The sequence below is a fragment of the Chironomus tepperi genome, unplaced genomic scaffold, assembly GCF_022539635.2.
Source record: "Chironomus tepperi strain 1889 unplaced genomic scaffold, CSIRO-AGI_Ctep_v1 contig_93, whole genome shotgun sequence".
Lineage (NCBI taxonomy): Eukaryota > Metazoa > Arthropoda > Insecta > Diptera > Chironomidae > Chironomus > Chironomus tepperi.
Window position 1 is genome coordinate 1,510,800 of NW_027226215.1, and position 25,801 is coordinate 1,536,600.

General features: G+C 30.8%; 1 protein-coding gene and 1 long non-coding RNA gene across 3 annotated transcripts in view; one reads left to right on the top strand and one right to left on the bottom strand.

Moving 5' to 3' along the window:
* LOC139087043 (putative uncharacterized protein DDB_G0289963) overlaps positions 1-25,801 on the bottom strand; it is a 97,699-nt gene that overhangs the window by 46,441 nt on the left and 25,457 nt on the right. For both annotated transcript variants that reach the window (XM_070635735.1, XM_070635734.1), the window contains exon 2: positions 16,191-17,059. In XM_070635735.1, the coding sequence (XP_070491836.1) occupies positions 16,191-16,777 (587 nt within the window). In that variant the 5' untranslated portion in view covers positions 16,778-17,059. The remainder of the gene's footprint in view (positions 1-16,190; positions 17,060-25,801) is intronic.
* On the top strand, positions 19,963-20,716 carry LOC139087059 (uncharacterized). Its single transcript, XR_011544100.1, has 2 exons — positions 19,963-20,121; positions 20,192-20,716. It is a non-coding gene; the product is annotated as an uncharacterized lncRNA (long non-coding RNA).

Consider the following 25,801-nt stretch of genomic DNA (forward strand, 5'->3'; position numbering starts at 1 on the left):
GGCAACAAATATTATGAAAATTTATATTACTTTTTCGGACGTAGTCGTTGGGTTGAGTATCCAGAATATAAGAATTGTGATATGGATGGATCACAAGTGCCACCCGAATGGAATGGATGGTTGTGTTATAAAACAGATGCACTGCCATATGCTGATCCGATAAAGATGATCACAAAATATAAATGGATGTTGGATCATAGTGAAAATTTGACTGGAACTAAGCACGCTTATATGCCGTATTCAACGACAAAGCCAAAAATAGAAGCTTGGGTGCCAAATAAGACGAGTGGCAAGTGATAAAATGATTCTAATTAATTAAATCCCCATAAAAAATGTATTAATCGATAACGAAAGTTCATCATCGCATGCCATTCAAAAATAGATCTTGATATCCAAAAAAGACAAGATGATGCACAAGTGTAGGAGTAAATGCTAAAGGATTACTGCAAAATAGTTTATTTAATAAAAATCTGTATATGGATGTTGTTTAATAACAATCGGATAGATTACATCATCATCATCATCAAAGTTACATGTGCATCTGTACTTTATTTTTTATTGATGACCGAGATTCACATTAGTTTCTATAGCAAATGACTTTATGTGTAAATTTTTGTTTGTCATGCGATGATTTTTCTGTGTCAAAATAAAAATTTGTTGATTGTGATTAATTGAAATTATGGAAACTAGAATTCGGTGTTCTAGAATAGAAAATGAACATAACGAAATGTGAGTCAATGGCTTGTGCTGTTTGAATTTGATTTTGATGGGAACGTCTTGAAAGTTGTTGAATAAAATCGATAAATGTTCAATTAAATGGTAAATGGAGGTAGTTTATGAATTATTTTAGGGATCAGATATGCATATATGATAAAGCATTGACTCACATTTTAATAAAATTTATTAATTTTAATGGATTCTAAAATAATTGAATTTCAAATGCTTTCAAAATTTTGAATAAAAATGATTAGAAATTTTGAACTTCTACGTTTTTCAAAAGCTCAAGTGAGAAAATTTGAAATTTTTGACCTTTAATGGCTTTTAAAAATTTTAAATTTCAACGGTTTTCAAACATTTCAACCTTTGAAAATTTTTAACTTTGACAATGATTTAAAATTTGAACTTTAACGGGTTTCAAAAATTTAAATCAAAACATTTAAAACTTTTGAACTTTGACGATTTCAAAAAATTTGAACTTTAACGGTTTTCAAAATTTCAAATTGAACTTGAATTCTCAATTTCTGAACTTTAAAAATTTTCAAAAATTTGATTTTGAACAACATCTGTAATTTGAAAATCAAACCAAAATTCATTGAAATTTTGACAAATTCTAGCACCAGTTCAAAACAGACAGATAGGTTTTTGGAAGTAAACTGTCTCCTTTTCGTTAAAGTTCAGTCAACTCTTGTTCAAATCTGAATGTTAATATATTTTTGTCACAGTATAATGATCTCATAGAACAACCTGTATCTTCATTCTATGACTCATCACCTGTATCATCATTAGATTTCCCACTTCTCTCCATCCACGTTGGTTATTTCCCATGAATTACCAATTCAAATTATTAATATAAAAATATTACCCTCTAAAACCTTCTGACTTAGAAGTTCAGTCAAGCTTACTGCGTTGTACAAAAGCGCAGCACTCAAAAACAATCCAATTAACCTGATTAACTTTAATGCATTTTACTCATCAAACTGAAATAAAAAAAAACTCAAACTCAAAAGCAAATCCTGACTGCCATTAAAAATCCATTCGGAATTTACATCAATTCGCAATAGAGGGCACCTTTTGACTGAAAATAAGCTCGTACTTGATTGTATTGATGATACACAAATGGTGGTTATGAAAAAAAGGCGAGGCTGATTATTTCATTTCCCTTCTATTTAAGCACGAGCGACTTCCATTCCCTCAACCCGAAATGCATTATCGTCAACAAAATTTTAGGTTTATTTTTAACCTCAAAAAACAATTCAAGTTTCCTTTTTGCCTTTTGGCCGGTTTCGCTCACTTTCATCTTTTTAATTTCTTTCCTCTTTCCTTTACAGCTTCAGAGATGAAAACTGCATACATAATGTCTATAATTATCAGCACGGCAAATCGCAATTGACGATTGACGAGTAAAATGTTTGTAATTATTTTTTTTTATTTTGTCGTTCTATTTTTGAGTTTTTATTTTGTTACATTCATTTGACATGTATGCAGGGAATGAAGCCAAAATGCAAATACAAAATTTTCATCAAATTTTTACTATTTTGGGATTCTTTAGCATGTGCTATATATGTCCACGGCTCATTTAAATATCCGTTTAAATTATAATGTTACTTTCACTTAAGAGAATTGCGTAAAATCGGGAGAATGTTTGCCTTGACGCAATGGTAATGAGTTATTTTGGGGAATTATTCTGTATTTGGAAGGCAGGAAGAGATTTGGCTGATTAACGGAAATTTAGAATTTGAATATTTCGATTTGAACTTGGTTTGAACTTTGTTATTCTTCATTTGGAGAGTGAGAAACATTTTGATTGAATAACGGAATTTGAAAATTTGAATATTTTACTTGAATTTCGTTTTGAACTTAATTTTGAACTTTCTTTGTACAATCCGTCCGAAAAATGAAAATTTAATCTAAAATTGACATTAATTAAAGCAGTTCTTATTAAACAAAGTTAATCAAACTCCAAAATGGACTCAAATCTATTTAAGAATCAACAAAACTGCCTACAAATCTGTTTTAAAAGAATTGTGACAAATTATTCAATCAATAATTGACATTGGATCATTCAAAGTATTTTCATTCACAACAAAATTACTTGAAATTGAACAAAAAAGATTAATTGTGCAGAACCAAGTGCTTATTACACTTCAGAATTATTAATAAATGTGCTAATTACTCGCAAACTAACACTTCTTCTAGATTAAGACGATATAAACGAGAGATTGATGGTAATTATAGAACTTATTATTATAGAAATTATTAGCACTTTTTGTTTTATATTTCCAGCTTACAATACATTTACGGTGTTTAATCAATAAAATTAGTTACATAAACATTCCCATTGTGTAAAGTTGAAACATTCTAATACAATATTACAGTTTTTACATTAAGAAATTAGCTAAAAGGAATAAAGAAATCAATAATCATCCCTAACAAACAAATGGAATGAATACAATAGGAAATACACAAGGAATCTAGATTTTCAACAAAGTAGCACAGTCGATGGAAAAAGAAAAAGTCCAAACAAAATTGAGGAATTCATTCAAAAATTGCTTTATGGTCAAATTGATATTAATCTAAAAAGGTGACACCTTAAACATTTATTAAAATTGCGCAAAGCATAAATGTACGAATATATCAAAAGCTGTGAAAGAATGAAAAGAAGATTTACGAAAATAGCGTCATTTCTAAGATGCTACACAACAACAACAACAACAACATCCAAACAACAAAAAAAGAGAGAATCTTTTCCCATGAAAATGAACATGAGAAATTAGTGATGGAAACGGATACAGAATATACATATGCATATTATATCCCGCACCATCAAATAAAAAATCGTATATCATACGCATCCCACGCAATATAATATAAATATCTTTATTTACTTTTAATAAATTAAAAGTGTCGCATGAAGAGACACAACACAAATATATCATGAAATCATAAATGATCATAACTTTGTGCTGTTGCTTGTCTCTGAGAGGAATGAGATCCGATTTGAAAGACATTTTTAAGTAATTTAAAGGAATTTTAATTAAATGTTTAATATGCGGCAGTAAAAATTGTTTTCACATATTTTTGAGAATATACAGTAAGGCACAGTCACTACATTGTTTGTATTCAAAGGCAAAAATGTGCCAAACATTCCCAGTTCCCAACCAATTCATTAAGTTAAACATGGCGTTTCATACAAAATTTTTCTGTGAAATTTAAAACTCTTTTTTAAAGTAATAAATTGATATCATATGTCTTATGTAATAAGCCACAACAGAATACATTATGAGCTGATGTCACCCATTCCTTCAATATTTTGCGGCTTGTTTGTTTTTAAAAAAGAATATGGCAACTGTTTAAATTCTCGCAATTTGTTTCTAAAATTGAACAATCTGATGATGACGTCTGTTCACTTTTTTGCGGATTGTTTTCAATGTCAGGAGCATTCTCCATAAGTCCGTAACCGCATAGCTTGTTATTTTTGCATTAGAATTATCGTGGGAATGTGTGATTGACGGAGAAAATTGTTTGGGTTGTCATAAACTTTGGCATTTTTATTGAATTTGCGTAGAAAGGTGAAATTAGTGTTTTTTGCATCATAATTGCTTGTTCTGCATCATTTTTACATGTTTGGCATCATAAGTACCTCATAGAAAATGCATTTTTTTTGCATCAATTCATTATTTTTTGGATCATGTTTGGTTGTTTTGCATCATTACGAGCAAATTATTCACATAAGATGCAAATTTACTGCATCAATTTCCCATGTCTTGCATCAATAACGACAAAGTTCTTAATTAAAGATGCAAATTTATTGCATCAATTGTATAATGATTCATTAGTAATGATTTGCATCATTTTTGCATGTTGATCATTAACGACGAAATTGTTCATTAGAGATGCAAATGTATTGATTCAATTTTTGATGCATTGCATCATTTTTATTAGTTTTGCATCACTAACCACGAAAGACTCCACAAAAAATTCAAATCTTTGTATCAATTTCTAATGATTTGCATCATTTTTGCATATTTTGCATCATTAACTACGAGTATTTTCACATAAGATGCAAATTTATCATTTATTTTTGCATGTTTTGCATCATTTATGACGAAGTACTTCACAGAAGCTGCGATTATTTTGCATCATCATGTTTGATTATTTTGCAAATTAAATGACAAAACTGCATCATTTTTGCATATTTTGCATCACTAATCATGAAATTCTTCAAAAAACATGCAAATTTATTGCTTCAATTATAATGCGTTGCCTCATTTTTGTATTTTTTGCATCATTAACGACTAAATTCTTCTCAAAAGATGCAAATGTATTGCATCTATTTCTAATGTTTTGTATCATTAACGAGGGAGTTCTTCACAAAATAATAGATGCAATTTTAGCATCATCAGCACTATAAACTTCATTTTCATCGCAAATTTCTGCTTCAATGACGCGAAATTCTCAACATCAATGATGCAACTCATGTTTAATACCTATACAAAGGTCATTTTCAATTTCATTTAATTATCCACTAATCGCGTCATAAAAGACTCATTAAAATCAAAACAATTTTAAAAAACTATAAAAACATCCAATTAACTCCATTCCTTATCAGCTAATACTGAAGCGTGAAGCAAATTAAACACATTCAGCGTGATTCTCAATTAAAATCATAAAGTAATTAAGAATTATATCAAAAAAATCCTGTTTGACCTTCAAATTTTGAAAAGTTCGCAACCCTCGCGTCATTTAGGGTACAAAACAAGCTTGTTTTTATACACCTACGCAAAAATACTGATTAAATAAAGCAAAAAAACGAAAAAATCTGTTTTTGAATACGAGTAAAAAGTTGCAATTCTCGATCATGTTTGAGTAAAATTCTCAGAGAGCAATAAAAGTTGAGAAAAAAGCAGACAAGATGCCTGCCCCGGTATGTCGTAATAGTACACTCGAAATACTTAAAAATAAAGAAAAAAGCTGAATGAAAATCACAGTAAAAAAAATAATTGAAACAATATTAAATTACATTTTTCAATAAATTTTATGAGATGTGAGAAGTTTAGTAGCAAAAAAATGAAGGTTTGGTGTGTGTGAAATATATATACAAAGCGGAAGGAGTGATGAAAAACACTTGCGAATGAGATCAGGTGTTTTGCAAACGCAGGAGAAGTAAGAAATATTTATATATACACAGCATTATTTGCCGTGTTGCTACAATCAAAATAAAATAATTCAATTTGTCAAAATATTGGTCGAGATGAGTTTGTTGTGGGACGAAATGATATCTTATGGGATTTATGGAGTATCGTATAGTCACATAAATTTATGTGACCTTCATTTTGTGACAAAAGGTATATCATTTAATTGTCGTGATGAGTTGTGGATTGTGGATTGGAGGGGAATAAGAGATTAAATGACTATTTTATTTTAAATTTAGAAGGTATTTTTCATGGTTTTAACGAAGCTGGCTTTGAAAATTGTGAGAATTTTGTGAAAAAATTTAATTTCTTGTAACGGATTTTTGAAATTTTAATTTTTTTCCTTGCCAAATTTTAAGATTTTGTATAATTTCCGATTTTTTTCCTTCGAAATTTTAAGGTTGAAGAAATTTTCAAATTTAACGGTTTTGTAATTTTTTCATAATTTTAAAATTTTACCAGTTTTTGTAATTTTCTCAATTTTCAACGTTTTAAAATTTTTAAATTTTTAACGTTTTAGGAATTTTCAAATTTAACGGTTTTTTAACAGTTTTGAATTATTTTGCATAATTTTGAAAATTTAACGGCTTTTGAAATTTTAAATGAATTTTTAAAATTTCAAACCTTCAAATGACTGTCCAAAAAGAATTGATTTGTGTATTTTTTTAACATAATTAACTAAGCAACCTTCAATCAGTCAATAAATCAAACTCTTCATGACAATACCATTCCCAAAATAGCCATAACCACTCATTGTCTCATTAAACATGCTTTAAATCAAGTTTGTCAACCGAATTTTACCGATAATCAACTCTGTTCAAGAATGTAAAACAGCACAAACCTCGTTCAATACAATCAAATTAATTTGAAAGTTTTGAAATGACGATTTTGGCGACTCTCGTGCTTAAAACAATGCAAACAAGACGAATGTTTTGTTTCTTCTTTGTTTTCATCGAAAGTAAAGTTTGGGGTTATAATGACATTGTGTATCTGTAAAATGTTTGAGGCGCATACATAAATTTACTACATTATCACCCATACAAAAGATTTATGCTAATGATCACATGTAGCAGATATAAAGTTTGTGGTTAAAATTTTTAACGGTTCTTTGAGCATTCAAAACTTAACAGTTAATTCCTTGTTTTTATCCTTTGTTAAACTCTGTAAAGAGAACATGTGCTTTTGTAATATAATTAATGGCACTTTGCACGCTTACAGTATGACTTAAATTACTTTGTAAGATGTACATGGGAAAATTTAATTGGTGTAGCTTAGTGATGAGCAACTTGTGTGATGTGGTACACTAGTATTGTTCAAACCGTATATCGCCGTATACAACTGCTGCTCAAACTATGTGGTGCGACAAACTAGTGTTGTCAAAACTGTGTAGTGTGTCACAAAATTGTTGCCCAAACTATGTGGTGCGACATACTAGTGATATTCAAATTGTGTGGTGCGACAAACTAATGTTGTCCAAATTATGTGAACCGACAAATAAGTGTAATTCAAACGGTGTGGTGCTACACACTAGTGTTGTTTAACCTGTGTGACTCGACACACTAATGTTGTACAAACTGTGTAGTGCGACACATTAATGTTGTCCAAAATGTTTGGTGTGACACAGTAATTTTGATCAAATTATGTGGTGTGACACACTAGTGTTGTCCAAACCGTGTGGCATATCAAACTTGTGTTGTTCAAATTATGTGGCGCAACACGCAGATTGCCCGTCACTGAGTTAAGGAGTCCCAGTACACAAAAAAGGTTTCCCACCACTGATTTCGCTTGTAACATTCTTAATAAACATGTCATTTTTGCTGTTCGGCCACCCAAAGTGAACCTACTAATCCAATTTACAGTGTGAAAATCCTGTTAAAGTAAATTATTTACATTGTGATTAAAATCACATTCTAAAACTTTGTAAAGAAGAAAAAAGGAGAGGAAGTTTATAAGAAATAAAACAGACATTGTTTACGCAAAATTTCGGAACAATCTTTTTAGATTACAAATGAGCTCTTTGCCACAAAGCGAAACGGCCGAGTCGAGTTTTTTTTTAATTAATAAATTTTATTTAATGTTTACTTATGATGAATTTTTTTGCAAACAAAATAATCTTTGACTTAATGCTTTTATCATTTTTGGCTGGAATTTAAATATAGTCTGCTTAGTTTGCTGTTTTAAACAATTTATGAGTTTAATTATAATGATGCAAATATTTTTTGCTCAATTGGAAACTTTGTTCAGCAATTTTAGGCTTTATTTACTTTTTGAGTGATTAATTAATGATCAAATTGGTAGATAAGAAGTGAGCAAAGACATTTTCATTACTTTTAATAAGCATTTTTGGTTTAAAACCAGAAAAATTTATGTTTTATTTTACAAAAGAATGCTTTGTTTACTATGTTTAGGAAGTGATGCGAAAAATTGCATCATTTTGTACTTTATGAATGATTTTCGTTAAATTACAGGTTTTGATACTATTTGATACTATTTGAATAATTGTTGAATTAAGAACTATGCCAATAAACATACTGAAATTCCTTAAAAATCGGGCTGGAAGACTAAATAGTCTTTTATTATAGATTTAATTTTATATGGAGTCGAACACAAATTTTGTCCGTTAAATAAAATTTAAAAAAAAGCTCAACATTCAAATGTTTGTTTACAATCTGAAATTCTTCAAAATTTAACTTTTATAGACATGAATGCTTGTCATTTTATTGATCTTATGTTGGAATACAGCTTGAATTTATGTGTCCAACATGTTATGGACTTTTAAGAAGTTTAAAGGGAGCTTGAAATCGACTGGAACTTTAAATTAACTAACTCAACAACTGAAGTTGAGTTTTTTGAGCAATTCATTACAACAATATCTATGTAAAAGCATTCCTCGCGACTTTTTGGCAATGGTGATGTGATCACATTCGAAAAATCATCATGATGTTAGGTTTTCCACACAAAATCTGAACCAACTTCAAGCTCTACCTTCTAAAATGTCCAAAAAGTACTTCAATTAAGAACCAAATTCCATCACTTACTGTAATTGCTCATACTTAACAATTCAACAATCAATTCTATTCGGTCATCAGCAATCTCAACACTATTCTTCATAAGAACTGAAGCATCATCAAGATCTCTTGATCACAAAGATAGTTAAAGTGGTAAATATGAGGAACTAAAGAGACATTAAAGTCTACTGTAAATATTATATCCACTTCAATTTCTCCACACTTTTTAAAAAATGCTCAGTTCATTTACATTTTGCAAAAAAATTATAATAATTCCGTGCTGAATTAAATTGCTCCATTCATCCACCCACAAATTCGATTTTCTAGTTTAAATATTTTTACATCAAGCATGACGAGAGATTTCTCTAGTTCAGTGGTGGACAAACTGTGTGATGTGACACACTAAAGGTTGCATTCCGTATCCATGAACCGTATGATGTTTAAGGTTTTGATCGAGGCTTATGGGCAACCTGTGTGACACGACTTGGACACGACACACTAGTGTGTCGACACAGGTGCGCACGGTGTGCGGTTTCGGTCGAGGCTTATGGACAAATGTGCACAATGTGATGACACATGTGCGCACAATGTGATGACACATGTGCGCACAATGTGAGGACACAAGTGCGCACAGTGTGCAGTTTTGGTCGAAGCATACCACCATATGTGCAGCGACACAAAGATTGTGCAGCCCTGCCATATTGTTTGCCAAAAAAATTTTCTAACAATATTAAAGGTCAATAAATAGGAATTTGCTAATAGCGGCATTTTATCACAGTTCAAAACATCGCATGCTATTATAATAATAAAAAATCATTCATAAAATTTATTATAGAATTCCAAATGGGAGAAGAAGAATCATCACATGAGTCATCAAGTGGCCTGCCTTCATCATCATCATCACTTGTTTAAATTCGTTTTGTATATGCTGCTTTACGTAATGTATTTTAAAATAAAACTGGAACCAATTCCTCTTCTTGTTTGTAAAAAAATTCTCATTACTCTTTAGTTCGCTGTTTCTGTGTTCAATGGCTTGCGATTTTTTGGTTCTTTTGCGAAATATTCAGAAGAACAATGAGCTAAGCTTGTTTGCAATGTCTGTCTATACTTGAATTTTTGCAACCTTTTTGAATGGACAATTTAAATTTTCATTTATCTATGGACATTTATTACACAAATTAGTCACTATTGTCAACAATTGTTGGACATCTCAATGAAGGCAGTTGCGAAAAATGCGCTATTTAGTGCTGAGAGGATAAATCCAAACATTTCGAGAACTTAATTTTTTTGATTCTTGTTCGATTATTCATGCACGATAGCTTCTTTGTATTTGTGTATTACACTTTTGACTCTCAACCTTAATAAAGTTGGATGGAAAAGGTTGAATTTTTGGAGAGGAATAAGCGCATTTTTGGGAGAATTTTAGATCCTTTTGAATATTCAAAATTTGTAACGAATTTTTAAAATTTGAACTTCATAAAAATTTGAAATTTGACTTTTGATTTTGCACACAGTTTTAACGGAGTTTACCACTTTGAATTTTATGTCCAAATTTAGCTCCTAAACTCATTATGAATTTTCAAAAATTTGTAACGGATTTGAGGTTACAATTTTAACGAATTTTTAAAATTTACATTTTTAGACGATTTTCCAAAATATAACGGATTTTTAATACTTAAACTGAATGAAATTTTGATTTTCAACGGATTTTCAAATTTGAATTTCAAACAATGTCAAGATTTTGGTGATATTTTGAAAATTTTTAAAGTTGGCATTGGATTTCTAGTTTGAACTTTAGTTTTGAATTTTAACGACTTTTTAAAATTCAAACTCAAAATTTATTTTAGTTTTTAACGTATTTCATAAATTCAAATCCTTAATATGATATAAAAGTGAAATTTCTGATTAATCATTAAACAAATTATCAAAAATTAAAATGTCAAAAGGTTAAAAAAAGTAGAAAACACTTTTCAATTTTCTGATAAAATCTCTTCCAAAAACATTTATTCAATCACCAAAATTGAAAAAATTTTCATGAAAGCCTTAGACACTCACGTAGATACATTTATGAGATTGTAAAGTTCAAGTCAAATTAAATATAATTACGAATATCTAACATTTGAAATCATTCAAAGTGAATCCCGAGCGACACAGATGAAGAATGTTTCGGCTTGGAGCTCTTAAGGTTCCGGTAAACCTCTTTTAATGATTTTAAATAGTAGCATATGGACGTCATTTGGCCTTTACACGGATGAAACTTCCGTTTAGCAGCTATTGGACATCATTTGGCTTCCACATGTAGGCGGCGTCCGTTTGGCAGCCATAAGAACGTCATTTAGCAATTCCATGGAGTTAGCTTCCATTTTGCAGTCATATGAATGTCATTTGACCTTTAAATCGAGGCAGCTTCCGTTTGGCAGCCATATGGACGCTATTTGGCCTCTACATGGAGGGGGACTCAATTTGGCAGCCATATGGACGCCATTTAGCCTTTACATGAGGGCGGCTTCTATTTGATATTAGTAAAAGAGGATTAGCGGAGCCTAAAGAGCTCCATGGTAGAACAACCTTCTTCACCTGTGTCGCTCGGGAACCCAAAACTGAAAAGCAAGAACCAAACTGAAAAGCAACAAGCACTAAAATTTCTCTTTCAACTAAAGCGCAAGTGGTTATTTTAATGAATATCTTTCATTTTCATTTAGGCTTATTTTAGTTCTTCTTAATATGCTTTTTTTTCTCGCAAAAAAATTGCTTGGCTTCTTTTGTCTGTTTATAAATTTCATTCCATTCACGTTCAATTCTCTCTTTCCATCTCACTTCCACTTCATGATTGTGTTGCTCTTTAGGCATTTAGCTTATGTATTTATATTTATATCCATTGAAGTTATTTATAATTATTTTCGCGCTACAAGAATTCTGATTTAAGAATTTAGGAAGTTTCAGGCCTAGCCGTCATGCTGCTTTAGTTTTGCATAAAACTTTGCTTTTATTTTTACCCAGAAAATCATATTTTTTAGGTTAAAAAGCTTAAGAAGTTTGTGGATTTGTTTATGAAATATACAGTTCTTATGGAACTCCTGCGATATTTCCGTTAGAGCTGACATAAAGTCTGAAGGTTTTTTGATAAGACTGATTGAAAAATAATCGCATTTTCACAGGAGGTAGTCTGGATGATTGAATTTTAAATTTTGTTTTGTTGAGTTTAAGTTTTATTGAACAATTTAGTTTGTTTGATTATCATAGCCAACTATGTATTTAATGTCTTCAAAAACAAAGTATTAAAGTATACCAAACTTTAAAGCAGCTTTTGTTAACAAAGTGATTAAAGCATTAAATTGGTAATCATGAAGAAGTTGCTTCGATGAAGGTTCAATGAAAAAGTTAAATCGAATTCTGTTTACAGAATAGCAAGAGATGTTATAAATACCTTTGTTAAGTACCATGACAAATTGGTAATTGATAAAGGGCAGCCAGCGATAGAGACAGTTTTGGAGGCAATTGGATCACATATAGTATAAAGTCTTTATATTGTCTACATATACAGTAGCGTGCAAAAGTTTGAAAACACCTTAATTTTTTCAGTTTTTTGGCTATATCTTTTACAATAACGTCATATATTAACTGAAATTTTTACTAATTATGCTTCTTAATTAGTTAAATAAATTAAATAACAAAACTTAAACTTTAACTGTAATGGTTTTCAAAAATTCAAATTTTATTAAAATCACTGCCGTGCAAAAGTTTGAAAACAGTATAATTTCTTTCAAAAAATTAGTAAAAAAAAGACAAAATTGTCATTTTTGCGTATTAATTGTGCTTAATTATAAGAGATAGTTTAGTTTTTGATATATTAGAAGTGAGAAAAATATGGAAAAGACAAAGGAATTGTCAGAAGTTATAAAAAAGTTGGTGATAAAAGCTTTTCAGGATAAAATTCCTTATCGAAAGATTTCTGAGCTCTATAACATCTCAAAACCAGGAATTAGTCTGCTTTACAAGAGATTTCGGCAAGGCAATACAGTTGAGAACAATCCACGTTCAGGAAGACCAAGTATAATGAGTGAGAAGTCTGAAAGAATGTTTGTAAGATACGGCAAGAACGATCCTCTAAAATCTGCAGTTCAATTAAATCAAATGATGAGCAAGTATCATAGAGTAAATTGCAGTGTTGACACCATTAAACGTCGCCTACGTAAGAATAATTTATTGGGAAGACGTCCAGTTAAGAAACCACTCATATCCGTTAAGAACCGTAAAGCCAGAATTCAATTTGCGAAGGAACACTTAAACTGGACTTCAAAAGAATGGTCGAAAGTTCTTTTTAGTGATGAATTGAAATGTATGTTATTTGGCTCTGATGGTGTGAAGTTCGTGCGACGTCCAGCAGGTACTCGTTTTGATTCTAAATACCAACTTCCAACTGTAAAACATGGTTGAGGTAACGTGATGATTTGGGGCTGCTTTAGCCGTGATTGTATTGGTCCTATTCATCGCATAGAAGGCATAATGGATCAGCAGGTATATTTGGACATTATGAAGGACGTGATGTTACCTCATGCGAAGGATAAAGTGCCTCGTGGCTGGATATACCAGCAAGACAATGACCCAAAGCATACTGCAAAATCTGTAAAACAGTTCTTTACAATGAAAAAAGTCAGATTATTCGATTGGCCTTCACAAAGTCCTGACTTTAATCCAATTGAGCATTTGTGGGAGCAGACTAATTCCTGGTTTTGAGATGTTATAGAGCTCAGAAATCTTTCGATAAGGAATTTTATCCTGAAAAGCTTTTATCACCAACTTTTTTATAACTTCTGACAATTCCTTTGTCTTTTCCATATTTTTCTCACTTCTAATATATCAAAAACTAAACTATCTCTTATAATTAAGCACAATTAATACGCAAAAATGACAATATTGTCTTTTTTTTACTAATTTTTTGAAAGAAATTATACTGTTTTCAAACTTTTGCACGGCAGTGATTTTAATAAAATTTGAATTTTTGAAAACCATTACAGTTAAAGTTTAAGTTTTGTTATTTAATTTATTTAACTAATTAAGAAGCATAATTAGTAAAAATTTCAGTTAATATTAGACGTTATTGTAAAAGATATAGCCAAAAAACTGAAAAAATTAAGGTGTTTTCAAACTTTTGCACGCTACTGTATACTATATAGTCTATAGTATAGGATAGTATAGTCATATTTTACTGCCAGCAAAATAAGTAAGTAAGTATCTTTGTGGAGTAACCGGAGGAATGTTTGGTTCAAATTTTGTATGGTAACTCGAATATCGTCGGTTCGAATCCTATCATATCCAAATTAGTGCTTTTTCATAAGTTTTAGATATTTTAACTACTTTATGCTCGATATTTGAGCTTTGGGAGACGCAGGATTAAGGAAAAGTCAAAGGACATGAAGTCAAGCACTAAAATGGAAGGAAATCTTCAAGACTACCTAAACTACATATTGAATATAGCAAGAACGGTCCTGATGTAATGCTCATAAAAATTCTAACGATAGTCTAAATTCATTCAAAGCATCGCCATTAAAAACTGCATTATTTGGATGATCTTACATCATCAATTGTCAATATCAAGTCACTATGAAATAGATTCCTAATTGTGTATCAATGTACAAAATTGAATTATTCCGAACGTTAACATTGACAAATAAATACAAATGCAAATTATTATAGATCACTTTGAGGCAACCGAACATGACAAACAACTAAGAGTCATGGTAAGTGAATAAAGCAAGTAATAGGAGTTTGGACGCTCGAGGCAAAACTTCAAATTGACTTATAAAAGACACTGGTCACATGCAATTGTCTAATTTTAGAGTGTAGATTAATAATTAAGTTTAATACTTGTAGTCTTAATAGAAATCGGGATCCAGGGTTGGTGTGGAGGTGTTATCTACTGGCGAAATGGCAGTATTTTTCCTAGTGCAGTAATAGACGGCCTATGTGTCACGGCACACTGTGCTCTTGTAAGTACATCCAGCAATAACCCAAAATTAGAAGCCTTTCAGTGCCATTGACTTCGTCAGCATGAATTATTAGGAACTTTAAGTCAATTTCAATTGAAATTCGAGTCAACTTCAAGCTCTGATAATTTAAACAAGTCATAAACTTAGTACGTACATGGAAAAAATGTCACGATTGCTTATCGCTACTTCAAAATTAAAATACTTTATGTCACGGCTATTAAACAATTTCTTTACAATTTTTTCTGCCATTCCATCAATACCAGTAGCAATTAAACAAGCAAATATCCAGTACTGTAATCACAAAATTCCTTAATTAGCCCAACAATTCAAATTTTCATATCGCATTTAAGATCATAAAACTAAAAAAGAAACAAACAGGAACATTTCGTGGCAATAAAGCATAACAAATAATATTCCCAAGTAAGTACGTATGCTTATGAGAGCATGCTTATGCAAACAAATGTGTGAAGTAATAGATTTTTAAGTGCGAAAGGAAAAACTTTGTCGTTAAAAAAATATTATTATTAACTTTCAAAATTAATGCATAAACTTGAATGCCTTAGAAGAAAAAAAAAGGTTTAAAGACTTCGTGCTGTTGATTGAGGGACTAAAGCGCATTTTGGCCAGAGATCAGTACTTGATTAATAAGCCAGTTTCCGATTAAAAAACGAGATCCAGTAAGCTTCAGGTCATTTTCAGACCCACAAATCAAGATCCAATAGGCTCCAGGCAACTTTCAGACCCAGAAAACCGAGATCCAGTAAGATTCAGGATCTAAAAACAAGATCCAGTAAGATCCAAGCCACTGTCAAAAAAGTTTGCAATAAATCTATAAATTTTGAGAATTTTTTTATAATGGTTTTTTGGAATTCAAACTTTCTAACGGTCAATAAAATTTCAAATTTTTTAGTGATAAATTTCACGTGTTTTCTTCATATTTAATCTTAAAACCATTAATTAAAGCATTTAACCATGTTTTTAAAATTCTAAACCAAATTATATGTAAAGAACACAATAGCACAGACCTGATGCTTCAAACCGGAGCTTTCTACAATGTCTGATTGCTGAGATTTCGCAGCTCAGTCAGTCAGCCACCCAGAAAACTGATCAAAATAAAGAAATTAGCTTCATTTTTTTGAAAATTCCGCTAAATATGTCTAACGACTAGCGGCAAACAATTGTTATTTCCATATCCAACAAACCAATTATTCAACAAGTCATTACGTATGATTGACAACAAAGTGCTATGAATATATAAATTGAAATCATATTAGACTTACCTTTTTAAAGTAACATTTTTGCTGCCTAATTTAGACATTTTTATAATTTTCTTACTATCACCATTATTGTTGCTAGTTTCATCATTAACATTATTATTCACAGTATTTTCAGATGTAGCCACAGAATCACTATGTTCTGTGTCTGTTTCCTTTTCATCTGCACATCTCGTTTCATTTGATAAGGAATCACTGTTTTTGATTATTGCATTAATATTATTACTATTATTGAAATTATGATTATTATTAATATTATTTATATTATTATTATCATTACTCGTGCTATTACCGTTTATTAAATTATTATTACATAAACTTATGTTCATATTGTAATTAACTTTACTGTTGCCATTTTTTATAAGATTACCATTACGATTTGATGTGTAATTTGTGGCTATATAATTGTCAGCTGCTTCAGCACTCAACAATTTTGTATTTTCATCAACATCATCATTCTCATGATGATCATGATCTAAATCCGATGATGTTGTATGTAATTTTGTACTTGTTGTATTTTGAAGATTTAAATTTAAATTTATATTACGAGAAGTTTGGGATTTTTCCTCGACAGGCAACATGTATGACAACATTTTGATGTCTTGACTCTTTTTTCCCTTTCTGTGTCTAATTCTTTATGTGTCACTGATTGTTATTGTGTCTTTATTTTTTGTGAATGAACAACTTTTTTTATTTTTATTTTACTCACAAATTTCTCGTCATTTTTAAAAAGCATAAAGGAACACAAATTATATCACAAATATCTCCTTCCTTTAGTTTTGCAAATGAACTAATTTTCTGGCCTACGATATGGCTGACAATGTAATTTAGTAACGTTGATTGATGTCTTTCAAATGATACATTCACTCAATAGCCTGCAAATAAATGAAAAGAAAGAAAAGTATTTCATTAATGAATGGAAAGAAAATTGATTAGATAAAATGTGTAAGTTTATTTTGAATCTATTGTGGTAATTGTTTCTTGTGTCTTTTGGGAAATTTCATCAGATTTTCATTTAAATTTCAATGCAAAAATTCAAAATTAGCAAGAAAATGATCAAAAAGATCAAACATCGGTTAAATATTTGAATTTTTTAGTAATTTGAACTTGAAATTTAAAAAGCCTTACGAAGTTCAATCAAATTATTCAATTTCTACAAAACCGTTGAAATTTTGAACTTCAAAAACCCATTTATTATTCAATTTAAAAGCCGTTAAAACTCAATCTTTGATCGAAAAATTCAAAATTTCACAAAATTGTTGAAATTTTGAACCCTGTTTTGAACCTTAATAACCGTTTGTTTTTAAAGAGTCAAATTCCGTTAAGAATTTGGACTTTTCAGTCATTTGAACTTTTACAGTCCGTTTGAACTCAAAGTTCAATAATAAAAATTCAAATTCTCCAAATTAAATTTTTGATAAAAAAAACCGTTTGATATTCAATAAAATTCATCTCAGTAAACTTTGAAATTTCAACTCTTAAAAATTTTCTCATTTTCATTCCAAATCTCGACAAGTTCAGTCAATTTTGCTTTTTCCTCGAATATTTTTTTAAATTTCTCGAAAATTTTCATGAATTCATCCTCAAGATTCAACGACAGCATGGAACCACTTCATAACTCAACAATGAAACCAAAATCAAAAACTGCAAGAAAAAATTTAATGTCAAATTCCAGAACTCAAAATACAAGTGCAAATAACGACATGGTCTGCTTTTGCTTTAAATCTCCGCCAGTTATGATGAACCAAATGGCATCAAGTAGTAGTTGTACTTGTCATATGGATCATATGGGTAACGATATGGACATAAGTGGCATACAAAGGATGAATAACAATTCAACATTTAATGTGAGTGGAGGCAATCGTAGTAGACAGGGAAACAAGACAACCTTACAGGAACTGGAAGAAACAATGCAAAACATGTCTAATGATTTTGAGGAGACAATTTTGGAAGTTGAAGATGATCCAAGTAATGTCGTTCCATTGGGACGATTCTACCGTACCAACTCGTTTAGATAAATTTATATTTTGATATAAATTTTCTTATATTTTTATACAATATTTTCTAAATAAACTCAGTTAACTTTGCTGAAATTTTTAAATTAAAATGTTAATTCGTTAAATTCAAAATTTACAAAACCGTTAAAAAATTTGAAATTTACAAATCCGTTAAAATTTTGAAATTTAAAAAACCGTTAAAAAAATTATCAAATGTTTTGAAAATTCAGACAAAATCTTCTTAAGGCACTGTCATCTCTCTCGTGCCTGTTCTATAATTTGGCACAAAGCCGCTCAATGTAGATTACTTGATGAATCATTTCGCATTTCATTTTCGAGGGAGAAATAAAAATTTATCATCAGCTTGACCCTTAAGTCTTATCGTGAACAGAACATACATAAAACGCCCAAGATTTTTAATCGTAAAGTACAGTTTATTGATCAGTAAGGAAAAATCTTAAATTTATTACATTTAGGGAAAATTAATTGATTCTGTTCTTCTTATTATTTGGCCTTTCTACTTTTTGGCGCGTTTTCAATGTCGGAAAAAATATTTTTTTTTGTCGATTTAGCAAATTGCTAGTAAATAAGTTATTAGTAATTACTAGTCATGGGATAATAAAACGCATTTTTCTCGGTCATTAAAAGCGTCATAAATGAAATTTATTGAGGCTTAATCGCTTTGGATGTTGATGATGGAATCGCATGTAGCATTATCAAATTGGCAGTTGCAAGCAATCTGGCTTGAGACTTGATTCCAGAGTTGTTATACAGGTACCTGTCACAGATAAAAACCTTACAATGTCTTTAAAATTCGTCTCACAAAACCATACAAATTACCAAGAATTTGTACGGTTTTTACCTATGACAGGCGCATGCTTAACAACTTTGTTTGATTCCAAGGTGTCTAGATAGGTCAATAACCAGCAGATAAAAAATCCCAAAGATAATCAATTCAGCATCAAAGTTTGCCAAAACAATTCACGTGAATGCGATATGCAGCCATAAATTTTGTCTAGATTTCTGCTTTCATGATAATAATAACAATGAAGATGACGCACTTGGCATTGAACTTATTTGAAGATATATCCATTCAGCCACAATGTGCAAAAACGTAAACACATCAGTCACAACAACAAAAAAAAATTTCATGAAATTTCCACATGCAAATTAACTGTAAATAGAACTAGTTTTCTATTATTCATCACATAAAGCGGCTGAGATAATTCCCACAAAATGTCATTCATCAGTTATCAGCGGCACCATGATGTACACATGCATCTGGTGGGTGAAAAGAACATTTTGCTAAACGACTGAATTGGTTTAAAATTTGTCAGCAACTTTCCTATCGCTTACGACATCTGTTATTGTTGAAAATATGGAGGGAAGAAGCAGCAATTTTGTTGATTTTGCAATTTATGGCCAAAATTGAATTTTGTGAATTATTTTTGATGTCGCGGCAGAAAAATTCTTGATAATCATTTGGAAAATATATGAACATTGCATGTTTTGATTTGATTTAAGGATGTAGGATGAAGGGAATGATTATTTCTTGTTAATTGGATGCTGTGGTAAGGAATTACATTCAATAAATGAATTGAAGATCTTGTTTTTTTGAACTTTTGATATAGGGGATTAACAACTTAGGAAAAAAAAGGAGCACGTTGAAGAAAATTTAAGTTGATTTTACCCTGATAAACATTTTTGTGAAAAATTTAGTTTTTGTGGGAATTTGCTTGGTTATAGTAGGATTTTGACTCACTAGATCTAAAGCATAGGATCTATTTAAGGATCTGAAGCATATAGTAAGAAGAAATAACATAAAACCAAAGATATCTTATCGAATTTTCAATCATCAACAAAATTTTGAACTTCAATTGATAAATCCTGGCAATTTAAACCTTCTGGATCTTCTAGAATCAAGCAAATCAGAACAGAAAGTAAGTATCCTATCCCAAAGCAAACAATTCAATTCCTTCAAAAGCAGTCACTCAACTATAAATTTTCCAGTTCTCTTTGTAGATTGATCTTCAATTAAAAAAGTAAATTAAAAACACAGCCTTAATTGTTTAATTAAATCGTCAAAAAGATTAATGGATAGATATGAGCACAGAGTACAGAGGGAGAAAAAAATTATTGTTTAACTAAGAAATTTATTGGAGCATAAAAATAGATGAAAAACGTATTAAAAACATTTTATAATTTCCAATTGTCAATTTAATGGAATGAGAGAATCTGCCGGCTACACCTTATCGCATAGTTGATTGTTCAATTTATTGTCCTCGGAAATAATGATTGTATAACTAGTCAACGATGGAGGGGACATAAAGCAATCAACCCACTTTAATTACTTCAACGGAACTAGATGAAGATGATAAATCTCAATTGAAAAAAGGCAGCAAAATCGATTCGGACGAAGCTGTCGAAGAAAAATTTCACTTCTTTCATCAGTATTATTGTTATTGTCAAGTTGTCAAATGTAGCATACACTAAATTGTGATGTCGACAAGCATAAAAACAAATCTAAATGTCAAATGTGATGTCTTCTTCTTGCCACTTTTTCGCTAATTGAAGAGTTGGGTAAGATTTTTTTTGTTGTTCCGGGAGGTTCACAGTTTGAGATCAAATCAGTTGCTGAACTTATCAATGTGAACACGAAGATGTTTTTGATTTTATGAGGATTTTTTAGGGTTTCGTGTTGACATAAAAATGAACAGAACAGCCTTTTTGTGTAGCATTATGTCAATATGAACCTTTTAAATGGGTTTTAAAAAGGATCATTTTTGGTGTCTTTTTTAGTAGTTTGATGGCTTGGATGTGATTAAGAATGTGATTGAGAGACACGCTGCAGAATGAATTCAAGGCTGTTGTCAATGTGTAATATGAGCAGCCCAACGTCATTTTGACAATTTGCCATTAATACTGTGACATAGACCATGGATTACAATTGTTCTGTACAGACAGCAAAGCAAGTAAGTAAGTACGGTGATATAGTAGTACTTTACTGTCTACTTTGTGCCACTAAGATTGAGTTTTATTTGAGAAGTTCTAAGTAAAGGAAGCCAATGTTCTGTAAGACAAGCGAAATAACTAAGTTAGTAAGTACATGACACATTAGTGCTCTGACTGCAACTTTATGCATCTCAGATTTTGTTTCAATAAAGGAACTCAGTGTAAGGAAAGACATTCCGACAGGCAGAAGGATAGAGCCGGCCTTTAGATGTTTACTCTGTGCGGCAATGGACCCACATTCGTCCCAGTCAAGAAAGTGATCTGTACGACATCACAATTGATCTGTCCTACAAACCAGCCAAGTAAGTAACTCTGTTCAATTTGCAATTTCAAGTCTATTTTGATTCTGTTTTTCTGTATTTTTAATGTGTTTTAATTTACTTAATTTTTTTTTTTTCGTACATCTGGAATTGCACTTTAGCACAGCCATTTTCTTGTTATTCTTGGAAATCCCAATGTTTTCGTCTGTTTATTAATATAGCAGTAGGTAATTGTAAATTTTTGAAGGAAAGTTTATATTAAACAATCTTAATTTATTTATTTTAAAATCAAACTATTTATGACTGATTCAAGAACTAAAAGTGTCAGTGACATAGATAGAGATATCTGGGTTAGGAAAGCAGGCGTAGAATAGGCAGTCGCTTAAGGCTTATGTAAATAGGGTGCTCAAGAATATTTCATACTATGGCGAAATAGCATCTCGCAAGACAGGAAATACACAGTGTAAGCTTAGTTTTGTTTTGATTGGGTGATATGGATCAAGATGGTCAGATAGGACACAAGCTATTTGACAGGACAAAGTGAATCAAACAGCTTTGAGCCTGATCAAACCACTGCATTCGCTAAGTTGCCCCGAGGCATCGCATTGTGCCGCTTGGGGTAAACATAAATTAATTGAATTTGTCATTAAATTCACATTAAGTTAGTCCTAAACCACAAAACAAATTTTAAAGAAATTGAGCTAAATTGGCATTTGGATTCAACGTCGACTTCATCTGAGTCTAGTCAAGTTTGTCTTAAGTCGACGTCAACTACATATGTCAACTTTGGGTCATCTCTACTTAACTCAAATGAAATCAACATTGAGGACTGGATAAAAGAGTTGTACTAAGTTCTATGAAGCGAAGCTAGTCGAGGTTAACCTCAAAATCTCATCCCTGGCTCCACCCCGTGCAACACACACACTATTAACTTAGCTTTCAAACGGATATCAAAAATAAATTTCTATTTCAAACAACGTGGGCTCTATTTACATCCTAAGGTCAAATTCATTGACATTAAGCTGCACTCCAAGCAATAAGATACATATACAGTACAAAAATAATTAATATCAATCCACCCAGTACAGTTGTTAATTGAAATTAGAAAGGACAATGAGAAATGGCTTCGTAACATCCTCTAAAATTATAAAAAAACTGTAATACCGCCCAAACATCTTCATGAAAAAGCAATCAAGTATGTAATGAAGCATCAATCTGCCAATCTATGCTGAGCATAAATTGAATCACTTTCTAAACATTCACAGATTTTTTTTTGAATGTTATGCCACTCCATTAAACTCAAAGTGCTCATCTTCTGAAGCCAGTGGTGGGCAACCTGTGTGATGCGGGGCAACATGGAATTAGCTTCGATCGGAACCACACATGGCGTACGGTTCATGATGTGCCGCGACACACAGGTTGCCCACCACTGTTTTAAAGAAAGAAAATGAAAAATGATTCGCATAATAGGTTAAGTTCCTCAAAAGAAAGATTGGCATGATCTAAAAATTCATGTAATAAATTGCAATCATTACCCAAAATCGGTTCCTTTCAATCAAAAATGCTTTTATTTATCATCATTATGTCGGTAAAAACTGTGCGATTCTTAACAATTTTTGGGGAATTTTCTATCAGTAATTTAAGACAATCATTTGAATATGCTGCTTACTTCCTTCATACTACTCCTAACTCACTGAAAATAGCAATTTGATTTATTGCTTTAGACACACAACTAACTCTTTTTTTGTATTGATGATTAAAAATATAGAGAAGCGCTTGATGCGCAATAAAATAGAACAGTGGGAAAAATGAGTACATGTAAAAATATATAAATATAAAATTTTGTTTAGCGAATGTTGTTTTTTGTCTATGGGAATTGTATTATTTGGTTGCGGTTTGTCTGACTTTTGCTCTATTCATTGATGAATGCAATAAATTCATTAATGTCATTTGATGTTAGCTTCATTAAGACTGCGTTTAGAATTTATTGACTTTCATAAATTGGAAATGTCAAACTTTAGCGGTTTTTTAAGACTTTAATGTCACCGGATCTGCGAAACTCAATTTTTTAAAACAAAAATTCAAATTTTACCAATTTTCAAAAATTGAGATTTAAACGGTTTTTAAAAATTCAAAATTTAGGAAGTTTTGAAAAAATCAAAATTTTACGGTTTTCAAAAACTTGAATTCAACGACTTCAAAAATTCAAAATTTAACGGGTTACAAAAATTCAAATTTCACCTATTTTCAAAAACTCAAATTATAAAGGTTTTCAAAAATTCAAATTTAAACCGTTTTCAAATTTAATAATTTCAAAAGTTTGAATTCAACAGTTTTCAAAAATTCAAATTCGACGATTTCATAAATTCAAATTTTACCGATTTTCAAAATTTGAAATTGTAACGGTTTCCAAAAATTCAAATTTTAACCGTTTTCAAAAATTCATATTCAACACATTCAAAAAAATTCGTTTTAACGATTTTCAAAAATTCCAATTTGAAAGTTTTTCAAAAATTTAAATTTTGCCGGTTTTCAAAATTTAGATTTTCGGAATTTATTCCGATTTTTGACTGCTCTTTAAAGTTCAAAATTCAACATTATTCATATCGAAATGCCTTCCTATGCCTCCTAAACTTGCCCCTTTTTTCGTTCAACGTCAATAAAATAAAATGATTTTTGTTATAAATGAAAAAAATATTTAAATGAAGTCATAAAAAAAACTTTTTCTCCCTACCCGATCAGTGAAAATGCACTTGAAATGGATCATAAAGTTTATTTTGAAAATGATTATGAGTTCATAAATATTAGAGGCATATTGATATCTGAATTTCGAAGACGTTGACCGCCTTTTTTTCATGAAAATAGCAGTTGAACTTGATCGTAACCTTGAATCGGATTTGATGACTCAGAATTGCGTAGATAAAATTTTCTTTTTCTGGCTAACTTTCAGATTAAATGTGTGAGAAAGTGTTTGCACGTGTGATTATTCCTAGAAATACAGCAGAATGAAATGAAAACATACAAATGATTTCGACCGGCAAAAATACAAGTTTTCTTGTGATCACATCAATTGGATTATGTGTTCATTTGAAATTGTAATAATAAAAAAAAAGACGGAAGTAAAGACTTTAATGAATTGATCAGATTATAATTTGCACAACAGCATGGGGACACTTGAACATTAAGCTGTCTGGCAGAATTATTGGGAAATTGATCTCAATTAATAATTGATATTTTCACAAAAAACCGTTAATTTTCAATTTTAAATTAGTAAAAAATTGATTTTTTTGAATTTGAATATCTTAAAACCGTTAAAATTTAGATGTCTAAGAACCGTTAGAATTTTAATTTTTTAAGAAGTTTAGAATTTAAATTTTTAAAACCGTCAAAATTTGAATTTTTGAAAACCGTTAAAACATGACTTTTCATTAAACTCAAAAAAATTGATTCCGTCAATTAACGCATCAAAAACCATGAAATTGCCCACAAAATATATGACCTATATTCTTACAAGAATATTACTCATGCGTGCTGTTAATCATTACTGCGTGAAATGATTTAATTCAATTACAAACTTCTCCTTATGGTAATTTAAATTCTGTATTAGAAACTGTCTACTTCCAAAAAAATTCAGCATAACTACAACTATATTAACTTACAAAGGAATCAATCATCATCACATGGACTTGTGATGAAATTTTTATCCATCAAACTTTACATTTGATATTCCTGATTTTTAATTTTGATCAAAAAGAAGCTTAGCTTACACAGCTCTGTAGTCAATCATCCAATGAGACTATAAAAATTTATTTAGAGAGACTTAAAAGTAAGTGATTACTTTGAAAAAAAGTATCTAAGAAGAAATAACAAATCTGATAAAAAAGCTGACTTGTAAACAGATAGAAATGGTTAAGTCAGGGGCGTATCCAGGGGGGTGGGTTGGGTTTCGGGTGGTTGTGTGCTTGGAGGTTCTCCAATTCTCTCCTATTTACAGTGCTTCAATTTGCTCGTGGTTTTCAAGAAATATGTCCCGTACCCAAATTTTTGGTAACCATACAAAATTTTATGTCAAGTACCACACCCCCACACCCCTACCCACACCTCCTGCTCCTTAGTAACTTATTCGCTGGCCGTTCACCAAAAATTGTGATCCAAGGCCTACCTTAATTTGCTGAATCTATCGCTGGCAACCGTTTGCCAAAAACCGATGCCAAGTACACTGCCAAATCTATCGACAGCGTCTTTCCATGGTCCTAACCCAAACCCCTCTCCTAAGAAGCAAAAGTGCCTTGATAGCTCACTTAGCAAGGTGCGGGTCACGAAAGTTGGTGTTGAGTTTTGAACTCCA